Source organism: Astatotilapia calliptera, chromosome 11, assembly GCF_964374335.1.
Source record: "Astatotilapia calliptera chromosome 11, fAstCal68.1, whole genome shotgun sequence".
In the NCBI taxonomy this organism is placed as follows: Eukaryota; Metazoa; Chordata; class Actinopteri; order Cichliformes; family Cichlidae; genus Astatotilapia; species Astatotilapia calliptera.
Genome location: NC_137432.1, coordinates 38,754,310 through 38,768,743, shown reverse-complemented (window position 1 = coordinate 38,768,743; position 14,434 = coordinate 38,754,310). Strand labels below are relative to the sequence as shown.

The following is a 14,434-nucleotide window of genomic DNA, read 5'->3' as shown; positions in this document are numbered from 1 at the left end:
CGAAGTCTATGTGGCGATGATCCTCCATGTTCTATCCTCATGGGTTTCTGGTCTCGGTCGCTGTTTCAGGTCTGACTGAAGAAAACAGGAAGTTCATGTTGGAGCAGAAGCAGGAAGCAGGGCGAGGGCTACCTGTGATCGATAAGAGCGCAGACGTGTGTCATGGTAACATGGCGAACGAGGCTTTAACAATGTCGTTGTACATGAACAATGAAAATAAAGATTATTCAATTGTGTTTAAAGGGGGAGGAGCTAAAAGCTGCTTGTTTCAGACAGCACACGAGCTGAGACACAGGATCAGACAAAGAAGGATTATTTCTGACAAAGATCATGTAAAGCTGCTCTAACAGTGCAGAAGGGAAAAAAGCTGGAAATGAGCAGAACACCTTCACCTTCACATGCAGCTCCTCCCGTGTCAGGTTAGCTAAACAGCTAACGAGCACGATGAGAACAGGAGGGAGCGACGAGAACGAAGTGAGGCGTCTGCATCATGTCACGTGTCACTGAAGGTCGCTGTTGTTGACTTTTGGTATGTTGCTCTTTGTTTTCTTCCAGGGGAACATCGTGGCCATCAAATACATCAACAAGAAACGCATCGAGCTCAACAGGAAGGTGCTGTTTGAGCTCAAACACGTGAGTGTCTGACACGTCACACGTGACCATTAGCACCGGCTAAGCTAACAGCTCAGAGTGGCTAAGCGAACGGGAACATTTACTGTCTGCTTCCTGTTCAGGACCAGGCTCACCAGTACAGTACAGCAGCCAGCATGAGCTGCTCCCAGCAGGGTCAGTGCAGCTACAGTGGGGCCTTCATCATCCAAACATCCATTCATTTATTTCTCCCAGTTTACCCAGTTCAGGGTAAACATGGTTCGGTCATTTTAATCCATACACTGCACACATTCAAGAAAATGTAATATTCAGCTAATTAAAAACAGACGATCTGTGTCACATGTTCTCAGGCCACACGTGGTTCCACGGTCAACTTCCTGTTATTCTTCTCCAGACTTGAGCTTCTGGATTTACATCACTGATGTAACGACCTGAACGATGTTCGGGTCAGGGTAATTCTAGGCTTCATGGTCTGGACCTGGACCTGGTCTGAGGAGGTCTAATGGGCAACGCTGTGAAATGTCCCTTCAGTCCAGGGGTCTCAAACTCGTGGCCCAGTGGCCACTTGCGGCCCACGTCAGCCCTGCTTGTATGTTGATGTGAAGAAATCTAAAGCAGTTTGGCTTTTCTGTCGGAGAGGGTTTGTTTGTTGTTGCGTGAAATGTTAAAATAATTTCTCAAAATGATTGAATATGAAACCAACATGAGCAGAGAGCACAAACGTGAGGCTGTGTCAGCTCGGTGACACGGGCACACTGACGTCTTTATTTTGTTACATATGAACACAGCGCTGCCACGTGTTGGACGCACAGAGAGGACTTCCTGAACGCTGAAGTGGCCGTCCAATGAGACGACAGCAGTGGCAAACAGTGACGTTTGAGACGCCAGCTTTAGTCTGTTTCCACAGTGGGCGTCACCGAGGGCGGAGTCATGCTCCCCGTGTTTTCCTGTGAATTCAGCCTTTGAATGTTTCCGTCTGTGCAGATGAGAGACGTCCAGAACGAACACCTGACCAGGTTCATTGGAGCGTGCATCGACCCCCCCAACTGCTGCATCGTCACAGAGTACTGCTCCAGAGGCAGTCTGCAGGTACGGCTTTAAGGGTGGGGGTCAGGGTGACGGCGTCACGGCTGCGTCACGGCTGGTGCTGAGGAGATCTCGCCAAGGTCACCGCTGACAGGTTATTGGTTGTTTGTGTGTTCAGGACATCTTGGAGAACGACAGCATCACTCTGGACTGGATGTTTAAATATTCCCTCATTAACGACATCGTAAAGGTACGTTTCCATTTCCTGCAGAGTCTCTGCTTCGTTAAGTTTCTGCTTCCTGGACTGAAGCTCGTTAACGGCAGTTTCAGGGAGTGGAGTCGACGCGATGCATGTGGGACTCATCAAAGCGAAAGTACGAGGAGGAAGCGAGCAGGTTAACGAGGACAGAGGAGTCAAAGTTAGAGAGCTTTGGGGTCCCCGGTGTCTGATTGGATGATGGCAGGACTCAAAGTGAAGACAACAGTAATAAGTTACCTCCAGGTGGCGTTACCTGTGATAACAAACATGGTGTCAGTGCTGTCCTCCTCTCTGTGTCTGCAGGGCATGCTTTTCCTCCACAACAGCGTCATCTTCTCCCACGGTAAACTCAAGTCCTCCAACTGCGTCGTGGATAACCGCTTCGTCCTGAAGATCACCGACTACGGTTTGTCCAGCTTTCGGTCTGAGAGCGACGCAGCTAGTGATGCTCACGCCTACTACGCCCGTGAGTTGCAGCTCTCTGCCGTTAATCTGCTTTTCCTGAAGTCAGGCAGCGATGTTAGCAGCACGCTCCTCTCAAGGTTTCGATCTTAAGCTCAGGTCCTGAGGTCTCTGTTTGTGCCGCCCTGCAGAGAAGCTGTGGATGGCTCCAGAGCTGCTCAGGATGGAGTGTCCTCCTCCTCAGGGAACCCAGAAAGGAGATGTCTACAGCTTCGGCATCATCCTCCAGGAGGTGGCGCTTCGACGAGGAGCCTTCTACCTGGAGGGAGACCCGCTCAGCCCTAAAGGTAGGTAGCTCTGAGGTTCGGGTCATGTGATCGGCGTCGACCTGGTTTCAGATTAAGCCGCGATCCTGCTGGGATGAATCAGAGCAGAGAAGAAGAGGCTGAGCAAACAGCACGTCCACGCTGGTTCCTCAGCCGCCTCTCGCTCACAGGTCATTTCTGCGTTCGCTCCAAACCACAGAAAGAGCTTCAAGCTGCACGCCGAGCTCTGCTGCTGCACGCCGAGCTCTGCTGCTGCACGCCGAGCTCTGCTGCTGCACGCCGAGCTCTGCTGCTGCACGCCGAGCTCTGCTGCTGCACGCCGAGCTCTGCTGCTGCACGCTCACAGAGCAGCTGGGGAGCAGAAGCTGTTTACCTGCTCTCTGCTCAGGTGCGTGCTCTGGCAGCGGCGAGCCTCATCACCGCTAATGACCTGGCCTCTGATTTATTCGCACGGAGCACACTGGACGTTCCCGTCTCTGCTTTCCGTTCATTAGGACTCGGCGTCTGTGTAGCTGGTCGCCTCCGTCGCTCAGGTACGACCCGCTGTCGCCATGGGAACCTGCGTCATGCTGACAGGTTTGCTAACAGCACAAGTCTGAAAGGGATTTTATGTTATTTATAAGGAAGTCAAATAAAGTGTTACACCATAAACTGTCGCTGGGATCATCGTCAGCTGTTCTGTTTGTCTCGTACGGACGCTCGTGGTCACTTGTTTTACTGCACAGTCTGCTTTCAGTCACAGATCAAATCCAGTTAAATGTGTTACTTTAAGGTTGCGTTCATGAAATGTGCTCAACACATTTCATGAAACATGTTTTTAACTCTGCTGACATTTTTACAGAGACTGTGCTGCTCATCCTCGAGCGGCTCGAGGCTCCGAGCAGAGGATAACATGTGCACCAACACCAGCGCTCCACCTGAAATCACCAATGAGCTGGTAGTTTAAGGTTCACGTCGCTGAACGTGCTGAACTGTTTCTGTGCAGAGATCGTGGACCGCGTGATTCTGGGGGAGTGGCCCTGCCTAAGGCCGACCATCGACTCGCAGAGTGACCGCCCCGAGCTGGGTCAGCTGATGGAGCGCTGCTGGGCCGAAGAGCCGACGGAGAGACCCGAGTTCAACCAGATCCGAGTGCTGCTGCGCAAACAGAACAAGTAAGACCTGAAACCGCGAGCAGAGCAGTGCATCAGTGACATCCTGTGGCCACACAGGGAACAACACCCAAAACTGCATTTGTGTGTTTACAGAGTGAAACATCTCCATCTGAAAGACCTGGATGGCCGCTAACTTTCTGCTTCTTAATTCAGATCAAACTGAGGTTATTGTACTCGGCCCTGAAAAGCTTAGAAATATGGTATCTAACCAGATTCTTACTCTGGATGGCATTACCTTGGCCTCCAATAACACTATGAGGAACCTTGGAGTCATGTTTGACCAGGACATGTCCTTCAACGCACATATTAAACAAATATGTAAGACTGCGTTCTTCCATTTGTGCAACATCTCTAAAATTAGAAATATCCTGTCTCAGAGTGATGCTGAAAAACTAGTTCATGCATTTATTACTTCCAGGCTGGACGACTGTAATTCATTATTATCAGGATGTCCTAAAAACTCCCTGAAAAGCCTTCAGCTGATCCAAAATGCTGCAGCAAGAGTCCTGACAGGGACTAGAAAGAGAGAGCAGATTTCTCCTGTTTTGGCTTCCCTTCATTGGCTTCCTGTTAAATCCAGAATTCAAAATCCTGCTGCTCACATACAAGGTCTTAAATAATCAGGCCCCATCTTATCTTAATGACCTTGTAGTACCATATCACCCTATTAGAGCACTTCGCTCTCGCTCTGCAGGCCTACTTGTTGTTCCTAGAGTATTTAAAAGTAGAATGGGAGGCAGAGCCTTCAGTTTTCAGGCCCCTCTTCTGTGGAACCAGCTTCCAGTTTGGATTCAGGAGACAGACACTATCTCTACTTTAAGATTAGGCTTCAAACTTTCCTTTTTGCTAAAGCATATAGTTAGGGCTGGACCAGGTGACCCTGAATCCTCCCTTAGTTATGCTGCAATAGACGTAGGCTGCCGGGGGATTCCCATGATGCATTGAGTTTCTCCTTTCCAGTCACCTTTCTCACTCACTATGTATTAACAGCATTGAATCATATCTGTTATTAATCTCTGTCTCTCTTCCACAGCATGTCTTTATCCTGTCTTCCTTCTCTCACCCCAACCAATCACAGCAGATGGCCCCGCCCCTCCCTGAGCCTGGTTCTGCCGGAGGTTTCTTCCTGTTAAAAGGGAGTTTTTCCTTCCCACTGTCGCCAAAGTGCTGCTCATAGGGGGTCATATGATTGTTGGGTTTTTCTCTGTATGTATTATTGCAGGGTCGACCTTACAGTATAAATCGCCTCAATGCGTCTGTTGTTGTGATTTGGCACTGTGTAAATAAAACTAAACTGATAGTAAAGTGGACACGAGCCCACGCTTGGTTTTTGCCCACCCAGAACACCATGTGTGTGTTTTCAGGGAGTCACGGACCAACATCCTGGACAACCTCCTGTCCCGGATGGAGCAGTACGCCAACAACCTGGAGGAGCTGGTGGAGGAGCGAACGCAGGCGTACCACGAGGAGAAACGCAAGGCCGAAGCCCTGCTGTACCAGATACTACCACAGTCAGTACTGCAATTACTGCACACAGTGCGGCTCTACAGTAAACATACCCTCCTCCTCCTCAGGTGCACCTTTGGACATCTTCCTCACAGCTGGGTTCTGAGCATGTGCAGTTGTGCGTGTGATGTATGGGCTGCTCGTCTATGGCGTTATTTTTGTGCGTCTATTCTGAGAGCACGTAAATAAAATGTTTGCAAGTACAAATGTTGCATTTTGAGGAGAAAATTATTTTGCGCGAAGCAAACTCATCGCCGCATGCAGGAAATGTGTTTCAGTGTTTGCTAATGTCCATAAACACACAGTAACAGCCGCTCTGTGTGCTCACAGACGTCTGCAGACCTGCTCTCAACATCTCTGCACGCTCAACTCTCTGTACAGCGTTACAAATGTGCCACAAAACCAGCCAATCACAGACTTGGATGCAAAAATTCTGATTGGCTGTTTTGGTCTCCAATCAGCTCGACAGCTACTGCGTTCCAGAAACACGGTCCAGAGTGTAGCCAAACCCCTTTGCAGTTAGTATGTTTAATTATTTGTTTTTAAATATAGACTTTTTAAAGAGCATTGTTGGTTTTAAGCTAGTTTGAACCAAACCGCTCTGCTGGATCTGGCTAGTAGCTGGTGAGCTCGTGTGTGTGACAGCAAACACTGAAACACATTTCTTGCACGCAGCAATTATTTTTCTTCTCATAAAATTATTTTCTTCTCAAAATGCAACATTTGTCCTTGCAAATTTTTTTACACCAAAATAACAGCATACTCCTCCTGCCGTGTAGTTTGGAGGGTCTGCTGGGTGGAGGCACAGCTGGTTGGTGTAAACAGAAAGAGGCGTTCCCCTCTTCTACTGCCCAGCTGTGCACAGGTGTGACCTGTAGTCCCGCTCACACACCTGCGCCTCGATGCTCGAGCCTATCAGATATTTGTCTGAATGCTGGACGCAGCGCTCTTCGGCTGTGGTGACCCTCGATGTGAAGGCGGGGTCGATTTAAACATGGCGATGGTCTTGGTGTGAGTTTGAGGTCTGTGGCGACTAGAACTGATAATAACTTAAAGATTATTGATATCATTATTGATTATTGACCGTTGTATTGAGTCTCGCTGGGTTCTCATTGGCTCAGTGTTGCAGTCGTTACTCAAAAAAAGTCATCATTACACAGAATAAAAAAGTAATGCAGTATGTTACTTAATTACTCCCAGGAGAAAGTATTTGGTTTGAATACTCGTTACATTACTTGGCTGTTACAAAATAAACTGAGTCACAGTCGCACACACCAACACAGATCCTGAAGAGACTTTAAAGCGGTTGTCATGGTGATTCTATAAACATTGGCAGGTAGACACAGAGGCTGCAGCCTCACCTCTTTGTTTCCTGTTCAGGCTCTGGCTGCTGGGCTCAGGTCTGCATACGCGCTGCTCGTCTCTCGGGGTTTTTGGCTAGCTTAGCGTTAGCATGCCGTCTGCGCTTGCAGGCAGTCGTGTTAGCGGCCTGGATGGATCTTCCGCTTCACTATTACGCTGTCGTCCTTAGTAATGTCTGTATCCACGCTGCACGCTGCGCAGCTCTTTTCCTCTAGCACACGAGCTGATGTCAGCTGATTGTAGCTGGAGTGCAAGAACTGAAAAGCAGGTAGACCAATAATTCCAAGGAACTGGACTACTGGGAACCAGTTCTGGATTCTTGTCCTATAGTGTTGACATCAAAGTAAGCTTTGTTGTCATCTCTGCTATATACAGTTCAGTACAGAGGAGGAGCCAGACATTTGAAACACCCGGGGCTTAGCCCTAAAGGGTAGTATGCATGTGGGATTTTTTTTTTTTTTGAGGGGGGGGGGGGGGGGGGGGGTAGAAATGACTGAAAGATTAATAGGCTCTGTTTTGAGTTTTGTTCAAAAAAGAATGACTTCATATAGGGAAAAATATATATCACACATGCAGGACACCTTAAACTAGTTTTTTAATTGAGCAGCAAGACAGAACGAAGTCGGGGCTGTATCAAGACACGAGGACTAAACCCCAATTCAACCAGACCCAGAACTGATCCAGAATTAAAACAGGACTACAACAGTTCAAAATCAGGACTACTGAGGACTTAACCAAGACAGAACCACAATCAGAACTAGATGATAGCAGCACTAAAATCATCATAGACCTGCACAACACTTATTTATTTAATTCTACCAAAGTACAATATTTAGACTGAGAAAAGTTTATATAATTATTTAGCCTTGTTGTGCAAACAAGCCTGCAGAACTTAATAAATACAGAATTTGAAAAATAGCAAACCTAAAAAGAAACACTAGGTACGAGATACATGAGGACCTATGATACGGTGATACTTTTAGTAAGCAACCATTTGACTAACATGTGTGTCTCACCTGCTCTTGTTCATCTCTGTTCTGTCCTCATTCTCCATCTCCCTCTCTGCTCCTCTCTCTCCCTCTTTGTGCTGACAATCATCAAATATACAGTTATACAGATATTTACAAACTCTTCAGATCAAAACACTTTTTTAATTGTAACATCAAATCAGACTAAATGTTTATTTTTTTAGATTGATAAATATAAAAACATATTTGTTAACTTTAAGAGTAAAGAGAGAAACTGTCTGTGTTTTTTAATTGCAAATGGCACCAAATTGTATTCAAACTGAGCCACACTTATGGAGCTCCACAGTTCTGTTCCTGGTGTTTTGGTTGACATCTCTTGATGTTCCCATGTCACAGAAACAGACTCTGTGTTTTGCCTTATATGCATCCACAGCTGTGCCACCAGTTTACTCACATGGACTCTACGAACCAATCAGAAGCTTCTTCAGCTCAGAATGGAATCGTCTGCAGTTTTCTTATTAATTAACAAACTTAGTGTACATGTACTCCTAAATTTGATGAAAGTGATAAAAAATAGACAGCTCTGTCTCTCTTTATTGTGACATTTAACTAATTCAAAAGATATTTCAATATTTATCTAAAACAAAAGTTTACTCTAAATTGATGTTGTACAGTAAAAATGTTTTATGTTTTCTCCCTAAAGTGTAAATATCTGGTTACAAATGTGAATATCCTGCTGTGTACTGAAATCCCTCTTGTTTTGCATAGAAATATACTGAACAACATACAAAGCATAATATATAAAATAACATTTACCTGAGTTTTTTCTTTGAAAGAAGCCTCTAATGTCCATTCTTATATTTCAGTACATAACTGAAACCGATTTAGTCGGGGAGGGTAAGAACTGAAAATATGAAATAAACACACGTAAGCTAAGACTATAAAAAAAATAGCATTTGTTCGGCTTTTCATTTCGCCATTTGTTGATTCACTTGAAGAGCAAGTAACGTAATATTGGTCAAGTGATCAGTTTGATATCAATCTTTCGTGATGCACCGTCATATTTACATTATTTGTACGGTACGAATGATTTGCTTTGGTACCTGCTCAAACTTAAGCTCTCCTTAGTATGGCTGGCTCCGTCTCTCCAACAGCGCACTCACGGGCAGCAGCTGCCCCGCCCCCTCGCTCAGTCGCTTAGTGCCTGAGCTTGGATCATACCAATATCAGGGGGGGATTCACGCACAGTCGTAAATTCCCACAGTGTGCACTATGTGCTTCGAATATTGTGTGTACTTTTTGTTTTATACAGTTGTCAGCCAGGCATCTAACTATGAAAAAAATTACACTCCAAAATACCCCGGGCTTCTGACAAAACAACCCGGGCTTAAGCCCCGTAAGCCACCCCCACGCTCCACCCCTGGTTCAGTATATAGAGAGACAGATGACAAGGCTCCAGTTCCAACAACAATAAATACAGGAAGAGTAAGAATAAATATACACTTTGAGGTAAAAAGGGTTAATAAATGTAACGTTTACAATTTATAAAATGAGATTTAAAGTGACTTTGAAGTGGTTTAAAATAACCAACGCAGCAGTTTTACAGTATAAATGATTTAAAGTGACCAACATGAGCAGGACTGTCCACAGAGCAGCGTCTGTGTTTACAAAGGCAGCGATGTGTGAAGTCCAGTAGAGTCAGTTACTGGTTTGTGTGGGTGTGTGTGGTGGGGGGAGTGGGGGAGCTGGTAGTGAGGTCAGGAGTCTGATGGTTTGTGGGAAAAAGCTGTCTCGCAGTCTGGAGGATCGGGCCCCGATGCTGCGATAGCGTCTGCCGATGGGAGGAAAAGAGTCCGTGTGAGGGGTGTGCACCAAGCGCACATGTCAGACAGGGGCATCCAAGGTTGGATGTCCAGCAGCAGAGGTGGTGAAGGTCCCGAGGTGCACACGGACATTTTTTATGGGCGGAGCCCCCTGCTCACACACTCATGGCGCCGTATTGTCTCTCTGTCAGTTCGGTGGCCGAGCAGCTGAAGCGTGGAGAGACGGTTCAGGCTGAAGCCTTCGACTCGGTCACCATCTACTTCAGTGACATCGTGGGCTTCACCACCATCTCCGCAGAGAGCACGCCGATGGAGGTGAGACGAGTTTACCTGAGTACTTCAGTACTTCTCACACAGCTTCCAGGTCCAAAGACACAAACACAGAAAGCCAGACGGAGAGTAGCACCGGACACCTGATCCTCCCAAATCCGAGCTTGGACTCTGAAATCGGCTCTGCGTCCTGTCACGCCGTCAGGGCTGCGTGTGACTGACGTGTCAAACGCCTGCAGCGTAGTGCAGGTGTCTTATCAGACACGCTGGTGTTTCTGCTGCAGGTTCAGATGCTGCATGCTTGCCACCATGTTAGCACGCGGGCTGAGGGCGGCTGGCGAGATCCATATTTCAGAATCACATGCTCAACGTATTTGTGGAGAACAATGGGCTGGTCGAGGGGAGTAAAATCCAGAGGAAACATTTTTGAGAGTAAATGAAATGAGAAACTTTATCGATACTGCGGCTTCCTCCCACGTGCAGGCAGTGGGGTTAGGTTAATTGGTCGTTCTAAATTGTCCATAGGTGTGAATGGTTGTCTGTGTGTTAGCCCTGCCACAGACTGGCGACCTGTGCAGGGTGTGCCCCGCCTCTCGCCCTAAGACACCTGGGACAGGCTCTAGCCCACTGTGACCCTGATAAGAACGGATGGATAAAAGGTGGAAATAGATTCTCATATTTGTACTGCAGGGATCAGTAACTCATGAGGCAGCACGATTAACGATGTCCCAGCAGACGGGGCGTCCTCGGCTGGCCGGACGCCGCTGCATACATTTACGGATTTAATCTAGAAAATTCTCCCTCACCTGTCCTTGTAAGGGTTTTTGGATAGCGACTAAGAGTATGATTTGGAATTAAAAAGGAATTTCAGTGCATTTTATTTGAAATTACAATCTAATTATATTTACCTACAAATACACACTGGGATAAGGAGGAAACCAGTCAGAAATAATTATACTGGAAGTTTAAGTAACCTGTAAGTCGTCTAAGGCAGGGCTTCATTCAGATCAATGTAATGAATATAAAGTGCTTTGATGTACAAACCTGACACCACGTGTCAGTGTTCCTGTAAGTATAAATCTATAATCACGCTGTTGTATCAAATAAAACACACTGAATTATAAAGTGTTAACATGTTCTCTCACACACTGAAAGCCAGCGGCCTGCAGGGGGCGCTCAAACACCGTCCTTCAGTCTGACGTGCTGATGTCTCTGCAGGTGGTGACTCTGCTCAACGACCTCTACACCTGCTTCGACGCCATCATCGACAACTTTGACGTTTACAAGGTAAACGGCTCGTTTCTTTCCTCCGACCTGTTCTCAGGGCAGCTCTGAGCAACAGAGCGCATCGCCATGGAGACCAGCTCACAATAAGGACAACTTTTAGTGCGACTCTAACTGATGTCACGGTGCTGTGGCGCCCCCAGGTGGAGACCATCGGCGACGCCTACATGGTGGTGTCGGGGCTGCCGGTGAGGAACGGGAAGCTGCACGGCCGAGAGATCGCCCGCATGGCGCTCGCCCTGCTGGACGCCGTCAGAGCCTTCAAGATCCGCCATCGACCCGAGCAGCAGCTAAAGCTGAGGATCGGCATTCACAGCGGTGACACACACACACAGACTCACACTGACACACAGACACACGCACACACATACACAGACTCACACTGACACAGACACTGACGCACACTGACACACACACTGACACTCTCACACTGACACAGACACACACAGACACACACACACACACAGACTCACACTGACGCACACTGACACACACAGACACACACAGACACACACACACACACTGACACACACACAGACACACACACACACAGACTCACACTGACGCACACTGACACACACAGACACACACACACACTGACACACACACAGACACACACACACACAGACTCACACTGACGCACACAGACACACGCACACACTGACACACACACAGACACACACAGACACACACACACACACACAGACTCACACTGACGCACACTGACACACACAGACACATGCACACACAGACTCACACTGACGCACACTGACACACACAGACACATGCACACACTGACACACACACAGACACACGCACACACAGACTCACACTGACGCACACACAGACACACACACATACACAGACACACACTGACACACACAGACTCACACTGACGCACACAGACTCACACTGACGCACACAGACTCACACTGACACACTGACACACACACAGACACACATACACACAGACTCACACTGACGCACACTGACACACACAGACACACGCACACACTGACACACACAGACTCACACTGACGCACACAGACTCACACTGACACACACAGACACACACACAGACACACACACACACAGACTCACACTGACGCACACTGACACACACAGACACACGCACACACTGACACACACTGACACACACACACACACAGACACACACACACACAGACTCACACTGACGCACACTGACACACACAGACACACGCACACACTGACACACACACAGACACACACACACACAGACACACGCACACAGACACACGCACACACAGACTCACACTGACACACACACAGACACACACACATACACAGACACACACTGACACACACACACACAGACTCACACTGACACACATACACAGACACACACTGACACACATACACAGACACACACATACACAGACACACACATACACAGACACACACACACAGACTCACACTGACACACGCACACAGACACACACTGACACACACACTGACGCACACTGACACTCTCACACACAGACTCACACTGACACACACACACTGACACACACACTGACGCACACAGACTCACACTGACACACACACACTGACACACACACACAGACACTCTCACACACACACTGACACACACACACACAGACTCACACTGACGCACACACTGACGCACACACTGACACACACACTGACACACACACTGACGCACACAGACTCACACTGACACACACACACTGACACACACACACTGACACTCTCACACACACACTGACACACACACGCACAGACTCACACAGACACACACACACACACAGACTCACACTGACACACACACACTGACACTCTCACACACACACTGACACACACACGCACAGACTCACACAGACACACACACATACACAGACTCACACTGACACACACACACTGACACACACACACTGACACTCTCACACACACACTGACACACACACGCACAGACTCACACAGACACACACACACACACAGACTCACACTGACACTCTCACACACACACTGACACACACACGCACAGACTCACACAGACACACACACACACACAGACTCACACTGACACTCTCACACACACACTGACACACACACACACATACACACACACACACTGACACACACACACACATACACACACACACACTGACACTCTCACACACACACTGACACACACACACACAGACTCACACTGACACTCTCACACACACACTGACACACACACACACACGCACACAGACACACGCACACACAGACTCACACTGACGCACACACTGACGCACACACTGACGCACACAGACTCACACTGACACTCTCACACACACACTGACACACACACACACAGACTCACACTGACGCACACACTGACGCACACACTGACACACACACTGACACACACACTGACGCACACAGACTCACACTGACACACACACACTGACACACACACACTGACACTCTCACACTCACACAGACACACACACATACACAGACTCACACTGACACTCTCACACACACACTGACACACACACACTGACACTCTCACACACACACTGACACACACGCACAGACTCACACAGACACACACACATACACAGACTCACACTGACACTCTCACACACACACTGACACACACACACTGACACTCTCACACACACACTGACACACACACGCACAGACTCACACAGACACACACACACACACACAGACTCACACTGACACTCTCACACACACACTGACACACACACGCACACACGCACACAGACACACGCACACACATACACAGACACACACTGACACTCTCACACACACACTGACACACACACACACAGACTCACACTGACACACACACTGACGCACACAGACTCACACTGACACACACTGACACACACTGACACACACAGACTCACACTGACACACACTGACACACACACAGACTGACACACACACAGACTCACACAGACACACACACAGACTGACACACACACACACAGACTCACACTGACACACACACGTGGTGACTGCCCCGTGTCCTCGGCAGGTCCCGTGTGTGCGGGCGTGGTTGGTCTGAAGATGCCTCGGTACTGCCTGTTTGGCGACACCGTCAACACGTCATCACGTATGGAGTCCACTGGCGAAGGTACGTGCACAAAAACAGGTCACGTGACCTGACGCTGCAGTTTCAGCCTGAAACCTCTGAACTGTAACTAAGTACTCGAGTACTAATCCAGAGGGAACATTGAACTTTGACCTCTGCATTCTTCAGGTGTTCACACGGAAAATAAATGGGTTCAGATCCTCGTGTTAACGATCACACTGAATACACATAGGATGACCAGGTCACGTGACTTGGCGCGATAGATAGACGTGAACGAAGACGTCGCTCTGTGAATGCTGACGCAGCAGCGCCCTCTGCAGGCTGTTG

At 48.0% G+C, this 14,434-nt stretch overlaps 1 protein-coding gene across 2 annotated transcripts in view; it reads left to right on the top strand.

The window, feature by feature from the left end:
* Positions 1–14,434, top strand: part of LOC113031810 (atrial natriuretic peptide receptor 1-like) — a 64,248-nt gene that overhangs the window by 46,586 nt on the left and 3,228 nt on the right. For both annotated transcript variants that reach the window (XM_026184244.2, XM_026184245.2), the window contains 11 exons: positions 556–633; positions 1,597–1,701; positions 1,817–1,888; positions 2,201–2,363; positions 2,491–2,646; positions 3,611–3,779; positions 5,144–5,290; positions 9,630–9,753; positions 10,927–10,995; positions 11,136–11,310; positions 14,051–14,149. In XM_026184244.2, coding sequence (XP_026040029.2) covers positions 556–633; positions 1,597–1,701; positions 1,817–1,888; positions 2,201–2,363; positions 2,491–2,646; positions 3,611–3,779; positions 5,144–5,290; positions 9,630–9,753; positions 10,927–10,995; positions 11,136–11,310; positions 14,051–14,149 — 1,357 coding nt within the window. The remainder of the gene's footprint in view (positions 1–555; positions 634–1,596; positions 1,702–1,816; positions 1,889–2,200; positions 2,364–2,490; positions 2,647–3,610; positions 3,780–5,143; positions 5,291–9,629; positions 9,754–10,926; positions 10,996–11,135; positions 11,311–14,050; positions 14,150–14,434) is intronic.